This window comes from Coregonus lavaretus (assembly GCF_964263955.1).
Source record: "Coregonus lavaretus genome assembly, chromosome: 27".
NCBI classification, from domain to species: domain Eukaryota; kingdom Metazoa; phylum Chordata; class Actinopteri; order Salmoniformes; family Salmonidae; genus Coregonus; species Coregonus lavaretus.
Window position 1 is genome coordinate 10,334,526 of NC_140014.1, and position 22,679 is coordinate 10,357,204.

Genomic DNA, 22,679 nt, shown 5'->3' on the forward strand with positions numbered 1-22,679 from the left:
TAAGAATGTGAAATGTCAGAATAATAGTAGAGAGAATTATTTATTTCAGCTTTTATTTATTTCATCACATTCCCAATGGGTCAGAAGTTTACATACACTCAATTAGTATTTGGTAGCATTGCCTTTAAATTGTTTAACTTGGGTCAAACGTTTCGGGAGCCTTCCACAAGCTTCCCACAATAAGTTGGGTGAATTTTGGCCCATTCCTCCTGACAGAGCTGGTGTAACTGAGTCAGGTTTGTAGGCCTCCTTGCTCGCACACGCTTTTTCAGTTCTGCCCACATATTTTCTATAGGATTGAGGTCAGGGCTTTGTGATGGCCACTCCAATACCTTGACTTTGTTGTCCTTAAGCCATTTTGCCACAACTTTGGAAGTATGCTTGGGGTCATTGTCCATTTGGAAGACCCATTTGCGACCAAGCTTTAACTTCCTGACTGATGTCTTGAGATGTTGCTTCAATATATCCACATAATTTTACTTCCTCACAATGCGATCTATTTTGTGAAGTGCACCAGTCCCTCCTGCTGGAAAGCACCCCCACAGCATGATGCTGCCACCCCCGTGCTTCACGGTTGGGATGGTGTTCTTCAGCTTGCAAGCAACCCCCCTTTTCCTCCAAACATAACAATGGTCATTATGGCCAAACAGTTCTAAAATGAATTTAATAAAATAACCTGGGCCAGATGGAATCCCTGTGGATATGTATTTGTTTTTCTGGAAAGAATTGGGCCTACTTCGATTCAAAAGGGTTCATTCAGGAAATCCTTAAACACAGCTCTTATTTCACTGTTATTGAAAAAGGCCCAAAATCCTGTGTTGTGTTCTAGTTATTGTCGTTTATTAATTCAGATGATTTAAATAGTTAATGGCGATCAAACAGGATTTGTTAAGGGTCGCCTCGCCTCTAACAATCTAAGAAGACTATTACATATGATTCACTCTGCTCCAGGTTCAAATGGTTCTTCTTATCATTAGATGCTGAAAAGGCCTTTGATAGGCTAGAGTGGGAGTACATATGGATGATACTGGACCATTTAGACCAGGGTGATACATTTAGAAACCTGATTTAAAGTTGTTTATGCTAATTCAGGTGCAATTGTGATGACTGGCACTAATTGCTCACTCTTCTTTCCTTTCTCTAGATAGGCTAGACAGGGTGATCATCTTTCCAGTTTACTCTTCATTCAGCAATCCAATGTTATTGAACCAATTACATCAATGATTCTCCTCATTTTATTTCGCTATATGCAGATGATGTCATCTTGTTTTTGGACAACATCTCACAAACTCTACTATCTGTACTTGATTTATTTGCTAAATTTAGTAGCTTCTCCGGTTATAAAATTAACTGGCAAAAGTCTGCTTTGTTGCCCCTTAACAATTCCAATGACTCTGTGATAGCTTGTATATCCTGTGTTGAATACTTAAGATATCTTGGCATTGATATTGACAAGAAACTGGAAACAATTGTGACAAAGAATTACACTTTTTTTTCTTAAATAAGGTGGGGGGTGACTTAAATAGATGGACTCAGTCCCCAGTATCCTTCCAGTCTCGCATATCTGTAATAAAAATGAATGTGTTACCCGTATCATTCCTCTGTGCCAAGTGGCAAGATATTGGGATAGGCTTCATAGGGCAAGTTTCACTTTTATTTGGAATAGCTAAAGACCAATAATAAAATGATCGACCTTACAAAGACCCCAGTCTGCTGTTGGATGGGATGGATGGGATGGGATGGATGGGATGGGATGGGATGGGATGGGGGGGGGGTTCTGAATTTGATCACTGGGCTTTTGTACTAAGAGCAATTCCTATATGGATAGACTCCATTAGTGACACATTTAGGGTTTATTTTCTAATTTGTTTTTATTTTATTTTAGTGGAATCGATTAGCAATAGTATCTATTGTTGCTTGGTAGGCTGTGCGTGTACTAATAGTTTGCTTCCGATTGTTGCCTAATCAACAGAACCCTGGGTTAACTCTAGTTTGACCTTTCCCTTCATCCCCACCAGAGGAATTCAACGACAAGATCCTGTGTCCGGAGCTGTCTGACTCTGAGATGCTGATGCTCCACGAGGAGGTGAAGAAGATCTACGAGACCTACTGCCTGGATGAGAGCATCGACAAGATCCGCTTTGACCCCTTCATTGTAGAGGAGATCAAAAATAGTGAGTCGTAGGGATCAAGTTTGTCATTTCCCATTAAGACACGATCTTTGTATTCATCATAGCTTTTGTCATAACTCAGTCATAGGTTTTTGTTATTTTCTCTTTGAGAACTTATAGTAACGTATCCTCTCCTTCAGATGTGCAGTTTAATATTGTATGTTCACCCTTATCAACAGAATGTCTATAAACACTGTTTATAAATAGCCATATGTACAGTTCATTATTACAAATGGCCGCTTAGTTAGGTGATGCTCATGTGATAGGTTTCCCTCCCCAGTTGCTGAGGGCCCATATGCCGGGGTAGTGAAGCTGCAGACCATGCGCTGCCTGTTCGAGGCCTACGAGCACGTCCTGTCCCTGCTGGAGAACGTCTTCACCCCCATGTTCTGCCACAGCGACGAGGTCAGGACTAGGGTTGCAAAGGGAGGGTATATTACTGGAAACTTTCAAAGTTTACCAATAAACTACCAGAATTTTGGTATCTCTCAAGGATTTTATGTAATCTATCACAAGACATCTAGTACTTCAGATTACCACAGGTGTCTGTAATTGTCTCTGGCCCTCTTGTGTGGCCTTATCCCTTGTACTCTGAACAAAAATATAAACGCAACATGTAAAGTGTTGGTCCCATGTTTCATGAGCTGAAATAAAAGATCCCAGAAATGTTCCATACACACAAAAAGCTTATTTATCTCAAATTTTGTGCACAAATTTGTTTACATCCCTGTTAGTGAGAATTTCTCCTTTACGACGATAATCCATCCACCTGACAGGCGTGTCATATCAAGAAGCTGATTAAACGGCATGATCATTACACAGGTGCACCTTGTGCTGGGGACAATAAAAGGCCACTCTAAAATGTGCAGTTTTGTTACACAACACAATGCCACAGATGTTTTGACGGAGGGTGCAATTGGCATGCTGACTGCAGGAATGTCCATCAGACCTGTTGCTAGAGAATGGAATGTTCATTTCTCTACCATAAGCCGCCTCCAATGTCGTTTTAGAGAAATGGTAGTATGTCCAACCGGCCTCACAACCTCAGACCACGTGTATGGCTTTGTGTGGGCAGGCGGTTTGCTGATGTCAACGTTGTGAACAGAGTGCCCCATGGTGGCGGTGGGGTTATGGTATGGGCAGGCATAAGCTACAGACAACGAACACAATTGCATTTTATCGATGGCAATTTGAATGCACAGAGATACCGTGAAGAGATCCTGAGGCCCATTGTCGTGCCATTCATCCGCCGCCATCACCTCATGTTTCAGACGGATAATGCACGTCCCCATGTCGCAAGGATCTGTACACAATTCCTGGAAGCTGAAAATGTCTCAGTTCTTCCATGGCCTGCGTACTCACCAGACATGTCACCTATTGAGCAAGTTTGGGATGCTCTGGATCGACGTGTACGACAGCATGTTCCAGTTCCCGGCAATATCCAGCCATTTGAAGAGAAGTGGGAAAACATTCCACAGGCCACAATCAACTGGCTCATCAACTCTATGCCAAGGAGATGTGTCGCGCTGCATGAGGCAAATTATTGTCACTAGATACTGACTGGTTTTCTGATCCCAACCCTACTTTTCTTTTTTTTAAGGTATCTGTGACCAACAGAAGCATATCTGTATTCCCAGTCATGTGAAATCCATAGATTAGGGCCTAATGAATTTAATTAAATTGACTGATTTCCTTTATACGAACTGTAACTCTGTAAAATCTTTGAAATTGTTGCATGTTGCGTTTTATTTTTGTTCAGCATAAAATGTACAAATTAATGAAATACCATTTTTTAAAGATAAAAAAAGTCAAACTTTATCCTAAATATAAACCAACTTAGTGAATACCATTGGTGTTTAATAAGAGGGTTTCACCATAAAATATCATTTTTATATTTGTTATACACACCGGGGGGAAAAAAATATGTCCATATGTATTTGTTGTCAATGTTTTTGCGTCACACTGGTGGCAGTTGGTAAATTACAGGTAGCTTTGCAACCCTGGTCTCACACACACACACACACACACACACACACACACACGTGAGATCATGTCATCAATACTGGACACGCGACTGACCAATGAGCTTGTGCAGCAAGTCATCATACATTACACTACACAGATTCTCTCATTGCATTATCATACTGAAACATGAGGTGAAATAGTGTTGTCTTTTACCGATCCCTGAATACATAGAGTATCTGGAAAGTAGTTATTCGTAAGAGTCCTTAGATATCATGGTTAGGGCCTGGTGTTTTTCCTGTCCATGTCACATGATCAGGAAAAACTCTGGGCCCCAATCACGGTACTTTGTTCAGTGTTGAATAGAAAGTCAGGGAGGGGAGGAGGTCCTAATATGTGTGACTGGTTTCCTCCCTGCTCCTTTTCCCCAGTATTTCAGGCAACTGTTGAGGGGGGCCGAATCCCCTGCCAGGAACTCTAAACTGAGCAGGTGGGTGCTGTATTTCCATAGCCATAGAGCCGTGGTTGTATATATTGTGTCTGTCTATGTTCTGTATCTATTCTACCTTGGCTTGTCTTTACTGTGCACCCGTGGTGTCAGTAGACTAGTTAACCTCGATGGAAGGCACAGTTTAGATTTTTGGAGCCTTTTTGTACTCACAAGTACACAAATTCTCCAATTAGGTAGTTGAATTTAGTTTTGGACCAAAGGGAAATCCGAAGCTCCTCTGTGCGATATTAACTCATTCACCAGGGTGTCTATCACAGGAGGTTGGTGGCACCTTAATTGGGGAAGACGGGCTCGTGGTAATGACTGGAGCGGAAGAGTGGAATGGTATGAAATTCATCAAACACATGGTTTCCTTGTGTTTGATGCCATTCCATTCGCGCCGTTCCAGCCATTATTATGAGCCGTCCAGGTGTGTACAGATAACATTGGACTTATACTACTCAAGCTATAGACACTTATCTGTACACACCTGTATCACAGTGGCAAAGTTCAGTCAGTGTCTGTCGTCTGGTGGTGTGTTTTCATGGGGTGTTTGTGAGTGGCCTGTCATCCTTAACTCCTTGTGCCTGCTATTATTCCAGAAATAGCCTGAGTTTGGATGACATCCGGTGAGTATGCCCCTTCAGTATGGTGCTCAGCAAAGGCTATCCATTGCCTAGTTAACACTGCACGCAAGATATGTAACTATACTTGCCTGAATGCAGTCTGAGGAAAAGAATGCTGCCTTTGTAACAAACTCGACAAACCCTTGTGGAGTTTAGTCAACTGTGCTATGTGTAAGCAATCGCCTCCTTTATAACGCACATTGTTAAAGAAAAGTTATAAAAATGTATTTTTTGCACAGATCTGTGCTCCCTTGCAGCAAAAAGGAAGGGAGGGTGGGGAATGGTTCTTGTTCTCTCGTAGGAACAGTCTTTGTTATAAAGGCAGTGGTCAAGGCAGCATGGACTGGCTGTCAGAAAGGAGGAGGTGAACGAGGAGAATTTGAAGTAGAGAATGGCACTTTCTGCTTCGGCACCCCCATGCGTGAACACCGGCCCTGTCGCTAACCCCCTCCCCTTGTCTGTCTCTCTCTCACCAACTGCTCGCCTATATCCACCATCTTGGACTGTGCTTGTTTTTTTTGTCCATCCATCCCTCTGGATGTTCCATGCCTTACACACTGATGGCTCCCCGCTCTAAAGCTCCTGGGAGTGGGACTATGCCCAGAGCCCTGAGTCCCCGTCCAGCACCCCTGGTTCCTCCTCACCTGCATCTGTTAACCACCACCTTCATGTCCAGTCCATTGTTGCCCTCCCATCCGGCTCTTATGGCTGTCTAACCTCACGCCCTGGCTCGCTGAAGTAAGTCAGGGTCCATTGCGAGGCCTGTGTGTATCCTACATCCCACCCAACCCCACCGCTATACATCGCACTCGCCTCCCATCTCCTATGCATGGGTACTTGTCTTGTGGTGCTAATGTTTCTTGATTTGTTTGTCCATGTGTTCTGGATGAGTTCCCCTACTAGCATGGCCTCCTGGTTTGTGACCGTTATGGGTCTTTGTTTGAACGTGTCAATTTTGTGTTCATTTTTGATTCGGTTGACAACACAGTGTGTGGTTTCATCAGTCATTCACAAAGTGTCCGTGTTGTTGTAATTTTAAAATTTTTTTTGGCTAAAGCAAAATTAGTTTGTTTTCAAATGAGTGTGATTTGATTGTATACCCCAAGCCACTCTCATCCTATAATCTCATCAATGATTTTTCATCCATTCAATTCACTTCCATTTCATTAATCCATTCAATTTACTGTTATCTGTGGTGTGCATTTTTCTGTGAGATGTCAATGAATTGTGACTGTGGTCTGATGTGGCTACCCTGGCTTCTACCTCCCCCACCTCAACCCCGAACGATATACAGTACCCCCTCCGTCTTCCAGTCTGCACCCACACTGCATGCGCTGTTCTGAAGCCATGCACAACTCCTGCATTGTCACAAAAATAAACAGTCTCTCTTCTTTGGCCTGCAGGAACACCTCGAAGCGGGGCGAGTCGTTCGGAATCAGCCGCATCGGCAGCAAGATCAAGGGGGTGTTCAAGAGCACCACAATGGAGGGAGCCATGCTGCCCTCTTACGGGTTGGTGGAGGGAGAGGATGATGTGGTGAGTACAGTGTGCGGCCACTGGGCTACAGTGTGGAGCCATGATTAGTTAGGATCGCACACTCCGGAAATGAAGGATTCATGGTAGAGGTGAATCTATGGAAGTCTTGGCAGATATGGTTTCTGTTGAATCCATATGGTATATGATGATGTTATTCTGCAGAGTGTACCTTGAATATGGAAGATGGGCTTGGGACTTTACTTCTTTGAATTTTGAAATTAATTCACCAGATTAGTAAGAGGAGGAGACTTTATGAAGCAATAAGGATAAGAAATATTTATTTGCCAAGAAGAGTCATTTTTAAAGGTTGTGAGATTTCACTAACCTTTTCATTGGAAACCTGGTTAATAGATTACAGTTGCACGGTCAGGTAGATAAATAAACTGGAATGGGGGCCTGTTGACCCAATTTCTGTGGAATTTCAGTATCAGAGGTACTTTCTTTGTTCCTTGTCCTCCTCCCCAGTGCCCAACAACAACAACGTATGTTGATGTACTGGTCTGTATGTTTGCTTATTCAATACCATGATGTGTTTCTTTCTTTGTACTAAGCATACAACAATTCATTTTTTTCACTTTTTTGGTATATCATTTCTACTTGATGTTAATGGGCAACACCCTGCAACAAATTCACTAAAGGGGTAATCTTTAGGGTTTCTGCTAAGAAAATATGTGACGTTGAACTCAACAAAAAATTGTTTATGATCATGTTTGATTCACTGACAGAGACCACTGCCCTGCCCCCGCTGACTATGTATCATTATCATCATTCCCACAGCGTTGCACAGCCGACCTCAGTATGTTGTTCTTCTTCTTCTCCTCCCAGAGCCTTCCGTAGCTCACCCACTAGATTAGTTCACATTCTAGCTATATTTTACCCCCACTAGAGCTGCTGTCAGTGAATACATCTCCCATTTTACATCCAATACTACTTAGGAGATTTCCTTTGTTTATTGTAGTAAGTCTTGTATATGTCACTCAATATCAGTGGACCTTTGCAGTGCGTTTCTCTTTTTACCTTGTTGTGGTTCTGTGCAGCTCCACACAAGCTTTACCATGTATGGGACCTCAGACCTGGGCACGTATTCACAAAGAGTTTCAGAGTAGGAGTGCTGATATACACAGTTTATTAGGTACACCCGTCTAGTACCGGTTCGCACCCCCCTTTGCCTCCAGAACAGCCTGAATTCTTATGTATAAGATATGCCATTTAGCTGACGATTTATCCAAAGTGACTTACCGTATTTTCCGCACTATAAGGCACACCGGAGTATAAGCCGCAGCAGCTAAATTGAATGATATTGAATGATGTGTACATATATAAGCCGCACTGGACTATAAGCCGCAGGTGTTTTAATGTTTAATTACCATATGTAAGGGTTCGTGCACAGAGGGGATTGTCGGGAAAGAGACAAACTGTCTCGCTCTCGTAATGTCTGTCTGTCTTGCTCTCGTACTGTCTCTCGTACCACTCTCGGTTCCACTTTTACTTTTGCGCGCTACCTGTCTCACTCTTTTCCGGCCTCCAGCTTTTCCTGCTGGAGCCCGCCGCTTAAAGGTGGGGGGCGCGGACCGGTCATAGAGCCCATAGAGTTAAAGTTGGTGGACTGTAACCTGTAAAATCCATAGATTTAGGAGGTCTTCTAGTGGCCGTTAGCTGTAAAAATCCATAGATTAGCCGCACCGTTATATAAGCCGCAGGGTCGAAAAATGGGAAAAAAGGCGCGGCTTATAGTCAGAAAATTACGGTAGTCATGTGTGCATACATTTTACATATGGGTGGACCTGGGAATCGAACCCACTATCCTGGCATCGCAAGCGCCAAAGCCATGCTCTACCAACTGAGCTACAGAGGACCAATTCTTTGGGGCATGGATTCTACAAGGTGTTGGAAACATTCCACAGGGATGTTGGTCCATGCTGACGTGATGGCATCACGCAGTTGCTGCAGATTGGACGGCAGTACATTCATGCTGCGAACAGCCCATTCCATCTCATCCCAAAGATGCTCTATTGGGTTTGGTCAGCAGCAATGTTCAGATACACTGTGGCGTTCAATTGTTATTCAATTGGTATCAAGGGACCTAATGTGTGCCAGGAAAACATTATCTACACCACTGCCACCATCCTGTACCATTGACACCAGGCAGGATGGGTCCATGGACTCATGCTGCTTAACCAAATCCTGACTCTGCCATCAGCATGACGCAACAAAACTGAGATTTGTCGGACCATGCAATGTTTTTCCACTCCTCAATTGTCCAGTGTTGGTGATCGCGTGCCCATTGGAGCCGCTTCTTGTTTTTAGCTGATAGGAGTGGAACCCGGTGTGGTCGTCTGCTGCAATAGCCTACTCTGAGACCCTTTGTGAATAGAGGTCCAGATTCCATACAAACGTTTTGGCTGTCATGCATTGTCTTGACCTTTTACCCTCCCTGATCTCTGACCCCCCCCCCCCCCCTCTCTCTCTGTGGCTGGGCTCTTGTCAGGTGGAAGAGGCCATGATGGTTCTGGAGGATGACTCTCCCATGGAGGCCGTCAGTACCCCCAGCACCCCTCGCAATCTCTCAGCCTGGACCATCACCATCCCCTACATAGACTTCTACGATGATGACATCAAGAGGGAGAGGATCCCCGTGTTCTGTATTGACGTGGAGCGCAACGATAGGAAGGCAGGTGAGACTCACAGGCTGGTCTGGGATCAGTGTGGTCTACAGGTGAAACCAATACTACTGATAATGTACAGTGGGGAAAAAAAGTATTTAGTCAGCCACCAATTGTGCAAGTTCTCCCACTTAAAAGATGAGAGAGGCCTGTAATTTTCATCATAGGTACACTTCAACTATGACAGACAAATTGAGAAAAGAAAATCCAGAAAATCACATTGTAGGATTTTTAATGAATTTATTAGCAAATTATGGTGGAAAATAAGTATTTGGTCACCTACAAACAAGCAAGATTTCTGGCTCTCACAGACCTGTAACTTCTTCTTTAAGAGGCTCCTCTGTCCTCCACTCGTTACCTGTATTAATGGCACCTGTTTGAACTTGTTATCAGTATAAAAGACACCTGTCCACAACCTCAAACAGTCACACTCCAAACTCCACTATGGCCAAGACCAAAGAGCTGTCAAAGGACACCAGAAACTAAATTGTAGACCTGCACCAGGCTGGGAAGACTGAATCTGCAATAGGTAAGCAGCTTGGTTTGAAGAAATCAACTGTGGGAGCAATTATTAGGAAATAGAAGACATACAAGACCACTGATAATCTCCCTCGTTCTGGGGCTCCACGCAAGATCTCACCCCGTGGGGTCAAAATGATCACAAGAACGGTGAGCAAAAATCCCAGAACCACACGGGGGGACCTAGTGAATGACCTGCAGAGAGCTGGGACCAAAGGAACAAAGCCTACCATCAGTAACACACTACGCCGCCAGGGACTCAATCCTGCAGTGCCAGACGTGTCCCCCTGCTTAAGCCAGTACATGTCCAGGCCCGTCTGAAGTTTGCTAGAGTGCATTTGGATGATCCAGAAGAGGATTGGGAGAATGTCATATGGTCAGATGAAACCAAAATAGAACTTTTTGGTAAAAACTCAACTCGTCGTGTTTGGAGGACAAAGAATGCTGAGTTGCATCCAAAGAACACCATACCTACTGTGAAGCATGGGGGTGGAAACATCATGCTTTGGGGCTGTTTTTCTGCAAAGGGACCAGGACGACTGATCCGTGTAAAGGAAAGAATGAATGGGGCCATGTATCGTGAGATTTTGAGTGAAAACCTCCTTCCATCAGCAAGGGCATTGAAGATGAAACGTGGCTGGGTCTTTCAGCATGACAATGATCCCAAACACACTGCCCGGGCAACGAAGGAGTGGCTTCGTAAAAGAAACATTTCAAGGTCCTGGAGTGGCCTAGCCAGTCTCCAGATCTCAACCCCATAGAAAATCTTTGGAGGGAGTTGAAAGTCCGTGTTGCCCAGCGACAGCCCCAAAACATCACTGCTCTAGAGGAGATCTGCATGGAGGAATGGGCCAAAATACCAGCAACAGTGTGTGAAAACCTTGTGAAGACTTACAGAAAACGTTTGACCTGTGTCATTGCCAACAAAGGGTATATGATCGGAGAGGTTGAGAGTAGAAGAAGTTCAGGAGCAAAAAAATAAATAAATAAATATATATATATATATATATATATATATATATATATATATATATAGAATTATTGTAAAATTAACTCTGTCCATAAGGTGTAGATAGTAAGTATAGACCGGAAGTAGAGGCCTGGGCGTTGTTGTTCACTAATTTACTCCAAGTAGGGAAAGGATGGTGGGGTTGAAAAGTAATAAAGGGGAATATATATATAAAAAATAAAAATAAACATGGGGGATTGGAAGTGATGCAGACAATTACATTGATAGATTGTATCTTCTATCTGCAATATTAAGCTGATCCATTCCCCCCCCCCCCCAAAAAAAAAAAAAAAAAAAAAAAAAAAAAAAAAAGTGTATATAACAAAGTATTGAGAAACTTTTGTTATTGACCAAATACTTATTTTCCACCATAATTTGCAAATAAATTCATTAAAAATCCTACAATGTGGTTTTCTGGATTTTTTTTTCCTCATTTTGTCTGTCATAGTTAACGTGTACCTATGATGAAAATTACAGGCCTCTCTCATCTTTTTAAGTGGGAGAACTTGCACAATTGGTGGCTGACTAAATACTTTTTTCCCCCACTGTATATGGGTCTAAAGCACTTTTTTGACTAGGTTCAAATCTACAATGGCTAAACAAGGCTGTTCTACACACCATTAGCACAGGATTAAATTCGGCTTCATGATCTAATATCATGCTGCCTGTCGCTGACATAATGTAAGTCACTCATCAGAGAACTTCCTCTGTGTTCTGTCAGTCATTGACAGATTTACAGTTTTTCTTTCCATCAAATGTTTCAAATACCTTAAGCTTCCCACTAATTGCAAAACAGATACACAAGGGATGATTTTGCAGAGATATTTACAATATGTAGGCCTACTGTACAGTTTCTTCAGAAAGTATTCACACCCCTTGACTTTTTCCACATTTTGTTGATGTAGCCAGAATTTAAAATGGATTAAATATATATATTTTTTGTGTCTCTGGCCTATACACAATACCACATAATGTCAAAGTGGAGTTATGTTTTTAAAAATGAAAAGCTGAAATGTCTTTAAGTCAATAAGCATTCAACCCCTTTGCTATGGCAAGCCTAAATTTAAGTTCAGGAGTAAAGAATTTGCTTAACAAGTCACATAATAAGTTGCATGGACTCACTCTGTGTGAAATGATAGTGTTTAATATTATTTTTGTACCCCACACATAAAATGATCTGCAAGGTCCCTCAGTCGAGCAGTGAATTTCAAACACAGATTCAACCACAAAGACCAGGGAGGTTTTCCAATGCCTTGCAAAGAAGGGCACCTATTGGTAGATGGGTAAAAAAAAAGCAGACATTGAATATCCCTTTGAGCATGGTGAAGTTATTAATTACACTTTGGATGGTGTATCAATACACCAAGTCACTACAAAGATACAGGTGTCCTTCCTAACTCAGTTGACGGAGAGGAAGGGATTTCACCATGAGGCCAATGGTGACTTTAAAACAGTTAGAGTTTAATGGCCACAATACTAACCTAAATAGAGTGAAAAGAAGGAAGCCTGTACAGAATAAAAAAATATTCCAAAAAGAAATGTGGCAAAGAAATTAACTTTGTCCTGAATACAAAGCTTTATGTTTGGATCAAATCCAACGCAACACATCACTGAGTACCACTCATCATATTTTCAAGCATGGTGGTGGCTGCATCATGTTGTGGGTATGCTTGTCATCGGCAAGGACTAGGGAGTTTTTTTTTATGATAAAAAGAAACAGAAAGAGCTAAACTCAGGCAAAATCCTAGAGGAAAACCTGGTTGTCTGCTTTCCAACAAACACTGGGAGACAAATTTACCTTTCAGCAGGACAATACACAAGGCCTAATATACACTGTAGTTACTTACCAATATGACATTGAATGTTCCTGAGTGGCCTACTTACAGTTTTGACTTAAATCGACTTAAAAATCTATGGCAAGACTTGAAAATGGCTGTCTAGCAATGATCAACGACCAACTTGACAGAGCTTGAAGAATTTTAAAAAGAATAATGTGCAAATATTGTGCAATCCAGGTGTGCATAGCTCTTAGAGACTTACTCAGAAAAACTCACAGCTGTAATCGCTGCCAAAGGTGATTCTAACATGTCGGGGGTTGAATAATTATCTAATCAAGATAGTATATTAGTGTGTTATTCCAAATGTTAGATTTTTTCTTCCACTTTGACATTAGAGTATTTTGTGTAGATGTTGTGCAATTAAATCCATTCAATCCCACTTTGTAACACAACAAAATGTGGAAAAAGTCAAGGGGTACTTTCTGAAGACACTGTCCACTCTTAATATTGATGTATTTTCCCCCTTTGTATTTCACAGTGGGTCATGAGACCGAGCACTGGTCTGTATACAGAAGATATCTGGAATTTTATGTCCTCGAATCAAAACTCACTGAGTTTCATGGTAAGTACATGTTTTAGATGATTTCTTCAGGTTTCTGGTCCTGTAACCACTCATCGTCCATTGTAAATTAACAGCCAGAACATATAAATCTCGAACATCGGCCAAATGTTTCTTCTCACACTGAATAATTCCACCCAAATATTTCTAAGAATAGTTATAACAATATATTCACATTGTTTGATTGTCTTCAAGCCTTCACATCCAGGAAATGTTTTTGTTTTGCTCCTTTGTCACAACAGGCTCATTCCCAGACGCCCAGCTGCCTTCCAAAAGAATCATCGGCCCCAAGAACTATGAGTTCCTGACCTCCAAGCGGGAGGAGTTCCAGGAGTACCTTCAGGTAGGTAGTCATTATGGACTGAACAAGCTCCGGGGTGAAGTTTCCCCTAGGTACAGATGTAGGATCAGCTTGCCCTCCCCGACTCCTAATCTTAAACATTAATAAGGAAAATACAAAATTGACCCAAGATCAGCGTCTAGGGGAAACTTCACCTTGCACCAGTAAACAACAGAGAGACCATGCTTAGGAAATAGCTGGTCTGTCTCCCAATGGATATACAGTGGGGAGAACAAGTATTTGATACACTGCCGATTTTGCAGGTTTTCCTACTTACAAAGCATGTAGAGGTCTGTAATTTTTATCATAGGTACACTTCAACTGTGAGAGACGGAATCTCATACAAAGATCCAGAAAATCACATTGTATGATTTTTAAGTAATTAATTTGCATTTTATTGCATGACATAAGTATTTGATCACCTACCAACCAGTAAGAATTCCGGCTCTCACAGACCTGTTAGTTTTTCTTTAAGAAGCCCTCCTGTTCTCCACTCATTACCTGTATTAACTACACCTGTTTGAACTCGTTACCTGTATAAAAGACACCTGTCCACACACTCAATCAAACAGACTCCCAACCTCTCCACAATGGCCAAGACCAGAGCGCTGTGTAAGGACATCAGGGTTAAAATTGTAGACCTGCACAAGGCTGGGATGGGCTACAGGACAATAGGCAAGCAGCTTGGTGAGAAGGCAACAACTGTTGGCGCAATTATTAGAAAATGGAAGAAGTTCAAGATGACGGTCAATCACCCTCGGTCTGGGGCTCCATGCAAGATCTCACCTCGTGGGGCATCAATGATCATGAGGAAGGTGAGGGATCAGCCCAGAACTACACGGCATGACCTGGTCAATGACCTGAAGAGAGCTGGGACCACAGTCTCAAAGAAAACCATTAGTAACACACTACGCCGTCATGGATTAAAATCCTGCAGCGCACGCAAGGTCCCCCTGCTCAAGCCAGCGCATGTTCAGGCCCGTCTGAAGTTTGCCAATGACCATCTGGATGATCCAGAGGAGGAATGGGAGAAGGTCATGTGGTCTGATGAGACAAAAATAGAGCTTTTTGGTCTAAACTCCACTCGCCGTGTTTGGAGGAAGAAGGATGAGTACAACCCCAAGAACACCATCCCAACCGTGAAGCATGGAGGTGGAAAAATCATTCTTTGGGGATGCTTTTCTGCAAAGGGGACAGGACGACTGCACCGTATTGAGGGGAGGATGGAAGGGGCCATGTATCGCGAGATCTTGGCCAACAACCTCCTTCCCTCAGTAAGAGCATTGAAGATGGGTCGTGGCTGGGTCTTCCAGCATGACAACGACCCGAAACACACAGCCAGGGCAACTAAGGAGTGGCTCCGTAAGAAGCATCTCAAGGTCCTGGAGTGGCCTAGCCAGTCTCCAGACCTGAACCCAATAGAAAATCTTTGGAGGGAGCTGAAAGTCCGTATTGCCCAGCGACAGCCCCGAAACCTGAAGGATCTGGAGAAGGTCTGTATGGAGGAGTGGGCCAAAATCCCTGCTGCAGTGTGTGCAAACCTGGTCAAGACCTACAGGAAACGTATGATCTCTGTAATTGCAAACAAAGGTTTCTGTACCAAATATTAAGTTCTGCTATTCTGATGTATCAAATACTTATGTCATGCAATAAAAAGCAAATTAATTACTTAAAAATCATACAATGCTTCTACATGCTACTACAATCTACATGCTTTGTAAGTAGGAAAACCTGCAAAATCGGCAGTGTATCAAATACTTGTTCTCCCCACTGTATGTCAGCTTATGTAGTGGCTGCAGTTAGAGTAGAGGCTAGAGAGGCGTATTAGTAACCAGAGGGTTTATGGTTCAAATCCCAGGGCTGCTGGGGTCAGAATCTACCACTAAACCCCAAATATAGGGTTACTGTGGTTGACCCTGAACTGGTTCCAGCCTCTCAAGTGTGTATGCTGACTCATGGGGTGGGGAGCCTAGGACACATTTCCATTGTTCCAAATGAATAACAAAGTGCTACTCTATGTCAGCCCTCTATGAATCTGTCAACAAAGTGAAGATTGTTGGATCTTTCTGTTTATTTTCCAGAAACTGCTCCAACACCCTGAGCTGAGCAACAGTCAACTGCTAGCAGACTTCCTCTCCCCTCACAGTATGGACTCTCAGTTTGTGGACAAGATGCTCCCTGATGTCAATCTAGGTATGCAACGCTGGCCAAGTAGCCTAGTCTCAGATCTGTTTGTGCCGTCTTGCCAACTCCTATGGTCATTGTAACGTGGCCAAGAGTTCAATGTTAATAACATCTCTCACAACCTGCTCTCCTGTTGAACTCCTTGTTGAACTCATTTGAGTTTAACATTGTTTATTTTGCCACAGGGAAGATCATCAAATCAGTGCCCAGCAAACTGATAAAAGAAGTAAGTCATGCATTTTCGACTTGGATTGGGAAAGAAGTTGTGGCAGCATCCTTGTAAAATAATTCCTGAGATAGTAATTTAGGAATGTAAGCCAAACATGCCTTTGGAATCCACCTATAAGTCATGTCAGCTATGTTATTATAGTATACCAGTTGAAATAAATGGGAACAGCAGGGATCCAGTGACTCAAATGTCACATAACACATTTTAACTGTTTAAGAGTGCTTTCACAGTAACCTATAAGGAATCTCCCCTGTGTTTCTTCCATCTCAGAAAGGGCAGCATTTGGAGCCATTCCTCAATTCCTTCTTTGACTCCTGTGAATCGCCCAAGCCCAAACCCAGCCGGCCAGAGCTGACCATCCTCAGTCCCACGTCAGAGAATGACAAGAAGGTGGGCTCACACTACACCTGGGTCTAAATAGTATTTATTTCCTTTCAAATATTTTAGGTGCGCTTGATTTGGCTTACCTAGCCTGCTGGGTTGGGGTGGGGGAAGGTTTGACTTTGCACTATTTCATTGGTTCCATTAGACTGGGGAAGCTAAATCAAATACACATTAAATATTTGGAAGAGAAGCAAATACTTTTATCGACCCGTGTCTGGCATGCACAGACTCCCATACTCACACACACTTACTTCAGTTGACAAGTGTTTGTAGTTAGGAGAGCTGCTTGATCGTTCAGCCAAATTGGAACAGATCCTTGAAATATAACTCCACTGCTGGATGTGTTTTTACATGTTGTTATTTTGTTATTCCCCTCCATTTTAAAGTGTTGTTGACCTTTGTTTGAACTCCCTAGCTCTTCAATGAACTATTCAAGAACAACGCCAACCGATCAGAGAGCACAGAGAAGAAACATAACCAGAACTACTTCATGGAGATGATCACTGTGGAAGGGGTGTATGACTACTTGATGTTTGTGGGTAAGTCGGCTCCACCCATAGCATTTGTCCATCCAGCGACAAAGTAGTGCAGGAATATAACGCTCAATACTAAATTGGTCTCTACTAGGTACTAGTGGAGATATGAGAGAATTAAGTAGGTGTAAACAATATGGCGGAAATTTTATCTAGCCAATCAGAGGATAAATCTGTGTTATTACCACCTTTGTTCCTATACCTATTTAGGAAATCGATAAGGGATTGGGTGGAACCTAGCATCTCATCATCACTCTCCCACTGCGTACTGTCATTGGCAGGTCGAGTGGTCTTCCGCATCCCTGATTGGCTGCACCACCTGCTGATGGGCGGGAGGATCCTGTTAAAGAACACCCTGGAGGCGTACACGGACCACTACCTGCAGCATAAACTAGACAAGGTGTTCCAGGAGCACCGCCTGGTTTCCCTCATCACCCTGCTCAGAGGTCGCTAGCTTACCGCCGACCTTCTACTGTTTTTTTCTTCCAATTATACTATTTACTATTATTATCCTTCTATTTTGTAAAAGAAAATTCTAAACAAAAGCAATGAGTGATATGACTCCTATTTTGATGTGTGTGTATTCGTGTGATGTACTAGATGCTGTGTTCTGTGAAAACAGTGAGCCACGGTCCTTGGCAGATAAGCAGAAAAGGGCCAAGAAGACCTTTGAGGAGATGAGGAAATACATTCCAGGTCCTTAGTAGATCGCTTAAGGCCTATTATAAAACATATTGCCATGAATTGTCTCTAGTTCTGGCAGTGTATTCTGACAAGTATTTGAAATGTGAAATAAATAATATTCAGTGAATGGAGTTTAGATGGTTTTGTGAAGTTAAAGTGGGAATCTTGGCTAGGACTATTAGGTCTTCTTTTGGGTTTTATGTAGTTGAAAAGCTGTTTTTAATTGCTATTAAGTCAACAAAAAAACATTATTAATTGAAAACAGTCAGAAGTCAATTGATTTGACCCTCTAAGATGACATGAGTGTTTTCCCTTCAGAATTCCTGGGCAAGTGTATTGGAGAAGAGGCCAGGTACGAGGGGGTGCGCTTGCTCTTCGATGGACTACAACAGCCAGTTCTTAACAAACAGGTACTACAACGCAGCGAGGCATCTAAAGTTACAACTAGCATCACACAAAGTACAGGAGAATGCAGGGTTGAAAAGAATGCTATCATACAGTGCCTTGCAAAACTATTCATCCCCCTTGGCATTTTTCCTATTTTGTTGCATTACAACCTGTAATTTAAATTGATTTTTATTTGGATTTCATGTAATGGACATACACAAAATAGTCCAAATTGGTGAAGTGAAATGAAAAAAATTACTTGTTTCAAAAAATTCTAAAAAATAAATAGCGGAGAAGTGGTGCGTGCATATGTATTCACCCCCTTTGCTATGAAGCCCCTAAATAAGATCTGGTGCAACCAATTACCTTCAGAAGTCACAGAATTAGTTAAATAAAGTCCACCTGTGTGCAATCTAAGTGTCACATGATCTCAGTATATATACACACCTGTTCTGAAAGGCCCCAGAGTCTTTAACACCACTAAGCAAGGGGCACCAACAAGCAAGCGGCACCATGAAGACCAAGGAGCTCTCCAAACAGGTCAGGGACAAAGTTGTGGAGAAGTACATATCAGGGCTATAAAAAAATATCAGAAACTTAGAACATCCCACGGAGCACCATTAAATCCATTATTTAAAAATGGAAAGAGTATGGCACCACAACAAACCTGCCAAGAGAGGGCCGCACACCAAAACTCACGGACCAGTCAAAGAGGGCATTAATCAGAGAGGCAACAAAGAGACCAAAGATAACCCTGAAGGAGCTGCAAAGCTCCACAGCGGAAATTGGAGTATCTGTCCATAGGACCACTTTAAGCCGTACGCTCCACAGAGCTGGGCTTTACGGAAGAGTGGCCAGAAAAAAGCCATTGCTTAAAGAAATAAATAAGCAAACACGTTTGGTGTTCGCCAAAAGGCATGTGGGAGACTCCCCTAACATATGGAAGAAGGTACTCTGGTCAGATTAGACTAAAATTGAGCTTTTTGGCCATCAAGGAAAACACTATGTCTGGCGCAAACCCAACACCTCTCATCACCCCGAGAACACCATCCCCACAGTGAAGCATGGTGGTGGCAGCATCATGCTGTGGGGATGTTTTTCATCTGCAGGGACTGGGAAACTGGTCAGAATTTAAGGAATGATGGATGGTGCTAAATACAGGGAAATTCTTGAGGGAAACCTGTTTCAGTCTTTCAGAGATTTGAGACTGGGACGGAGGTTCACATTCCAGCAGGACACTGACCCTAAGCATACTGCTAAAGCAACACTCAAGTGGTTTAAGGGAAACATTTAAATGTCTTGGAATGGCCTAGTCAAAGCCCAGACCTCAATCCAATTGAGAATCTGTGGTATGACTTAAAGATTGCTGTACACCAGCGGAACCCATCCAACTTGAAGGAGCTGGAGCAATTTTGCCTTGAAGAGTGGGCAAAAATCCCAGTGGCTAGATGTGCCAAGCTTATAGAGACATACCCCAAGATACTTGCAGCTGTAATTGCTGCAAAGGGTGGCTCTGCAAAGTATTGACTTTGGGGGGGGTGAATAGTTATGCACGCTCAAGTTTTCTGTTTGTTTTGTCTTATTTTTTTATTTGTATCACAAGAAGAAAAAAAATTTAATCTTCAAAGTGGTAGGCATGTTGTGTAAATGAAATGATACAAACCCCCCCAAAATCCATTTTAATTCCAGGTTGTAAGGCAACAAAATGGGAAAAATGCCAAGGGGGGGTGAATACTTTTGCAAGCCACTGTATATCATTGTTTCAAATGCACGAAAACTGACTTGGTTGAAGTGTGAAAGCTCATTAGGGTCCTCATGCCTTGTAGGGTCCTTACTAGGATCCTCAGCCATTGTAGGGTCCTTACTAGGGTCCTCAGGCATTGTAGTAGTTGGAGGCTTGTGAAGGCCAGTTGGTCAGTGACTTGTTATCCTACATGTAAACACCGGAAAGGCAGCCTATTTTTATTGTTATTGTTATTTATCAGACAGACCATGTGTAACATGAGTATGAGGTTGCTATATACCGTAGCTCATTTTCATCTGTGTCCCTGGGCAGCTAACATAATGAGAACGGTGTGTTTAGTACAGTACACTGCACTACATAGTTTACCACAATTTATTGCGTCTTTTAAGGGTTGTTAATCTAGACTGTATGATTTAAACGGCAGTAAACACATTTTAGATCAGTGATGAAAAATCCAATTTAGGAAGTGTCAGAGTTTCATTGTATTCATTCTAATAATCCCCCTGCATCATTTTTCCTCAGTTGACTTATGTCTTACTGGACCTGGCTCTTCTAGAACTGTTTCCTGAACTGAACAAGGTAAATATATTATTTCAATTTAACTTCAAAAGGGAGACGGCAGCATGTCTGGTAAGAGGTGCGTTGGAACATGAATTTCGAATTACAAGATGTTTCTGTACACTACTTACTTGAAATGTTTAATTCACTTTATTGAAAGGCCTACATTTTGGTCTACCAACCGACAAGTATAAGTGCATTCAGTGTAAAAAGCCAGAACCGTCATCCTATAATAATTCTAGCAGTAATCATTGTTTATACATTGTATACATACTTTTAACATATGGATTTGATTTATTTTTTCTCCAGCAGCCGGGACAGAAGGAGACTCCTAACATGGCTCCATGGATGTAGCAAGAGGATGGGGACTCGCTTTAGTCTTTGCTTCATCTGTTTCATGTGCAATAGACTGTGTACATACAGCACTAAAACCATTGATACCGCTACACTTGTGATCATTTTTACTGTAAGCTGTGCTTAGCCTGTCATTTTTTACCATTGGCAATTTCCTAAGATACAGATTCGTAAAAGTATAACACTGGAAAAATGTGTTTGAAGATAAGCATGATATTGCTAATAGAATATTTATTGATAAAATAAAAAAACATCCTGATGTTCATTGTTCCAGTTCCTGACTGGCAAGATTCATAACATTAATCCGACTACACTTGTCCAAACTTGGTCACTGATTTTGTAAACCTCCCCACATGGTTTCTGTTTTCCTGTCTGGCCTAAATCAATACGTGTTCAGGTCCATGACAAATTTTAGTCTGCACTCTGCGGTAGTCATTAGCAACATGCAGTCCTCCCTTCTCGGCAAGCCTTCGAAATAGGGACACTTTAATACCATGGGTATTTCAAAAACTGATGTGGGAGGGGATTCTTTAGATTCCTCCATCGGTCTGTCAACACTTGAGGTGAAACACAATGGCTCTCCCAGTCAGATGTACAGGACAGTCAGACTTACTTCATATACTGCATGCAAAGCCATTTGACATGTCAGTTCTTAATCTTTGAAATAATTTAGAGGTCTGAATATCAAAGTTTTAGCCTAAAATATTTCATAGTCCTTTACAAACATGTCAGTCAACATTACTAAATTACAAAAAATCTACAAGAAATATACATGGCTCTAGAAAAGTGACAAAACAACAAATGATTGGCAGTTTGTATCTTACCTGTACGTACAGGTAACTGCCAAAATAAAGGAAACACTTGAGTAAATTAAGAATACAAAGTATATTGAAAGCAGGTGCTTCCACACAGGTGTGGTTCCTGAGTTAATTAAGCCATTAACATCGCATCATGCTTAGGGTCATGTATAAAATGCAGATATAAATACATTATTTATTGATATAGTATACTTTGCTTTCTCGTAAACAGCAGCCTTTTTACAAAAATAGAAATACCGGTATGAGCTACACCACCAAAAAAAAGCAGCCATATTGTAATCTTGTGGACAGTGTTTCTCCTAGGCATGTGGACAGGGCCCACAGCAGGCCTAGCAGTAACAGTCAGACAGTTGGTTTCTGAACTTATTGCGGCCCTCCACAGTTGGGTACACCAGCTTCATCTCAGTGATATAGTTGGAGAAAACAGAGCAGTCCACATCACCTATAGGCAAGACTTAAGAAAAGCAGAGTTTAATCCTCTTGCTATAGCAGGGTTAGATTGAATAATTTGATTTCAAACACATACCATTGGCTCACTGTGTGGCTTTGGGTCAGGCATCAAGTTTGCCACAGCCAATATTATCTAAAATGATATTTACATTTTAGTCATTTAGCAGACACTCTTATCCAGAGCGACTTACAGTTAGTGAGTGCATACATTTTCATACTGGCCCCCTGTATTCATTAACAAGATAATTTACACCCGCTGTTAAGATGTTTACTGCATTTTAATGGCATATTTTCTAAGCCTGTGTGGCTTGCCATCTTTTGGTGCATTACGGCGCCATAAGCAAAGTCAACAAGTATTTAAAGCCTGTACTCGTGAAGCAATAATACACTTCTGTCAAGTACTCAAGTGTTCCTACAACTAGGAGGCTTTATTTACAAGTCCCTTCACAGATATTTACTGGAAATCGAATGCCATTTATTTATTATTCTCTGTAATGTCATATATTACAGTCTTACAACAGCAGAGCCTCAGGTGACCAATACATAAGTATTTTTTCATGTGTGAAAAATGTTTAAGGAAAGGTTGAGAAACAACTCTGAAGTGATTGACAGGGCCAGAGTGTTTCAATATGCTTTGCGTT

General features: G+C 42.0%; 1 protein-coding gene across 1 annotated transcript in view; it reads left to right on the top strand.

The window, feature by feature from the left end:
* LOC311102912 (sorting nexin-14-like) overlaps positions 1 to 21,033 on the top strand; it is a 29,534-nt gene extending 8,501 nt beyond the window's left edge. The window contains exons 13-29 of the mRNA XM_084144397.1: positions 2,019 to 2,174; positions 2,452 to 2,576; positions 4,565 to 4,623; positions 5,829 to 5,987; positions 6,653 to 6,785; positions 9,274 to 9,460; positions 13,293 to 13,376; positions 13,616 to 13,716; positions 15,795 to 15,906; positions 16,083 to 16,123; positions 16,397 to 16,516; positions 16,926 to 17,049; positions 17,325 to 17,489; positions 17,644 to 17,739; positions 18,046 to 18,137; positions 20,381 to 20,437; positions 20,726 to 21,033. Coding sequence (XP_084000523.1) covers positions 2,019 to 2,174; positions 2,452 to 2,576; positions 4,565 to 4,623; positions 5,829 to 5,987; positions 6,653 to 6,785; positions 9,274 to 9,460; positions 13,293 to 13,376; positions 13,616 to 13,716; positions 15,795 to 15,906; positions 16,083 to 16,123; positions 16,397 to 16,516; positions 16,926 to 17,049; positions 17,325 to 17,489; positions 17,644 to 17,739; positions 18,046 to 18,137; positions 20,381 to 20,437; positions 20,726 to 20,770 — 1,856 coding nt within the window. The 3' untranslated portion in view covers positions 20,771 to 21,033. The remainder of the gene's footprint in view (positions 1 to 2,018; positions 2,175 to 2,451; positions 2,577 to 4,564; positions 4,624 to 5,828; positions 5,988 to 6,652; positions 6,786 to 9,273; positions 9,461 to 13,292; positions 13,377 to 13,615; positions 13,717 to 15,794; positions 15,907 to 16,082; positions 16,124 to 16,396; positions 16,517 to 16,925; positions 17,050 to 17,324; positions 17,490 to 17,643; positions 17,740 to 18,045; positions 18,138 to 20,380; positions 20,438 to 20,725) is intronic.
* Positions 21,034 to 22,679: the final 1,646 nt, after the last annotated feature.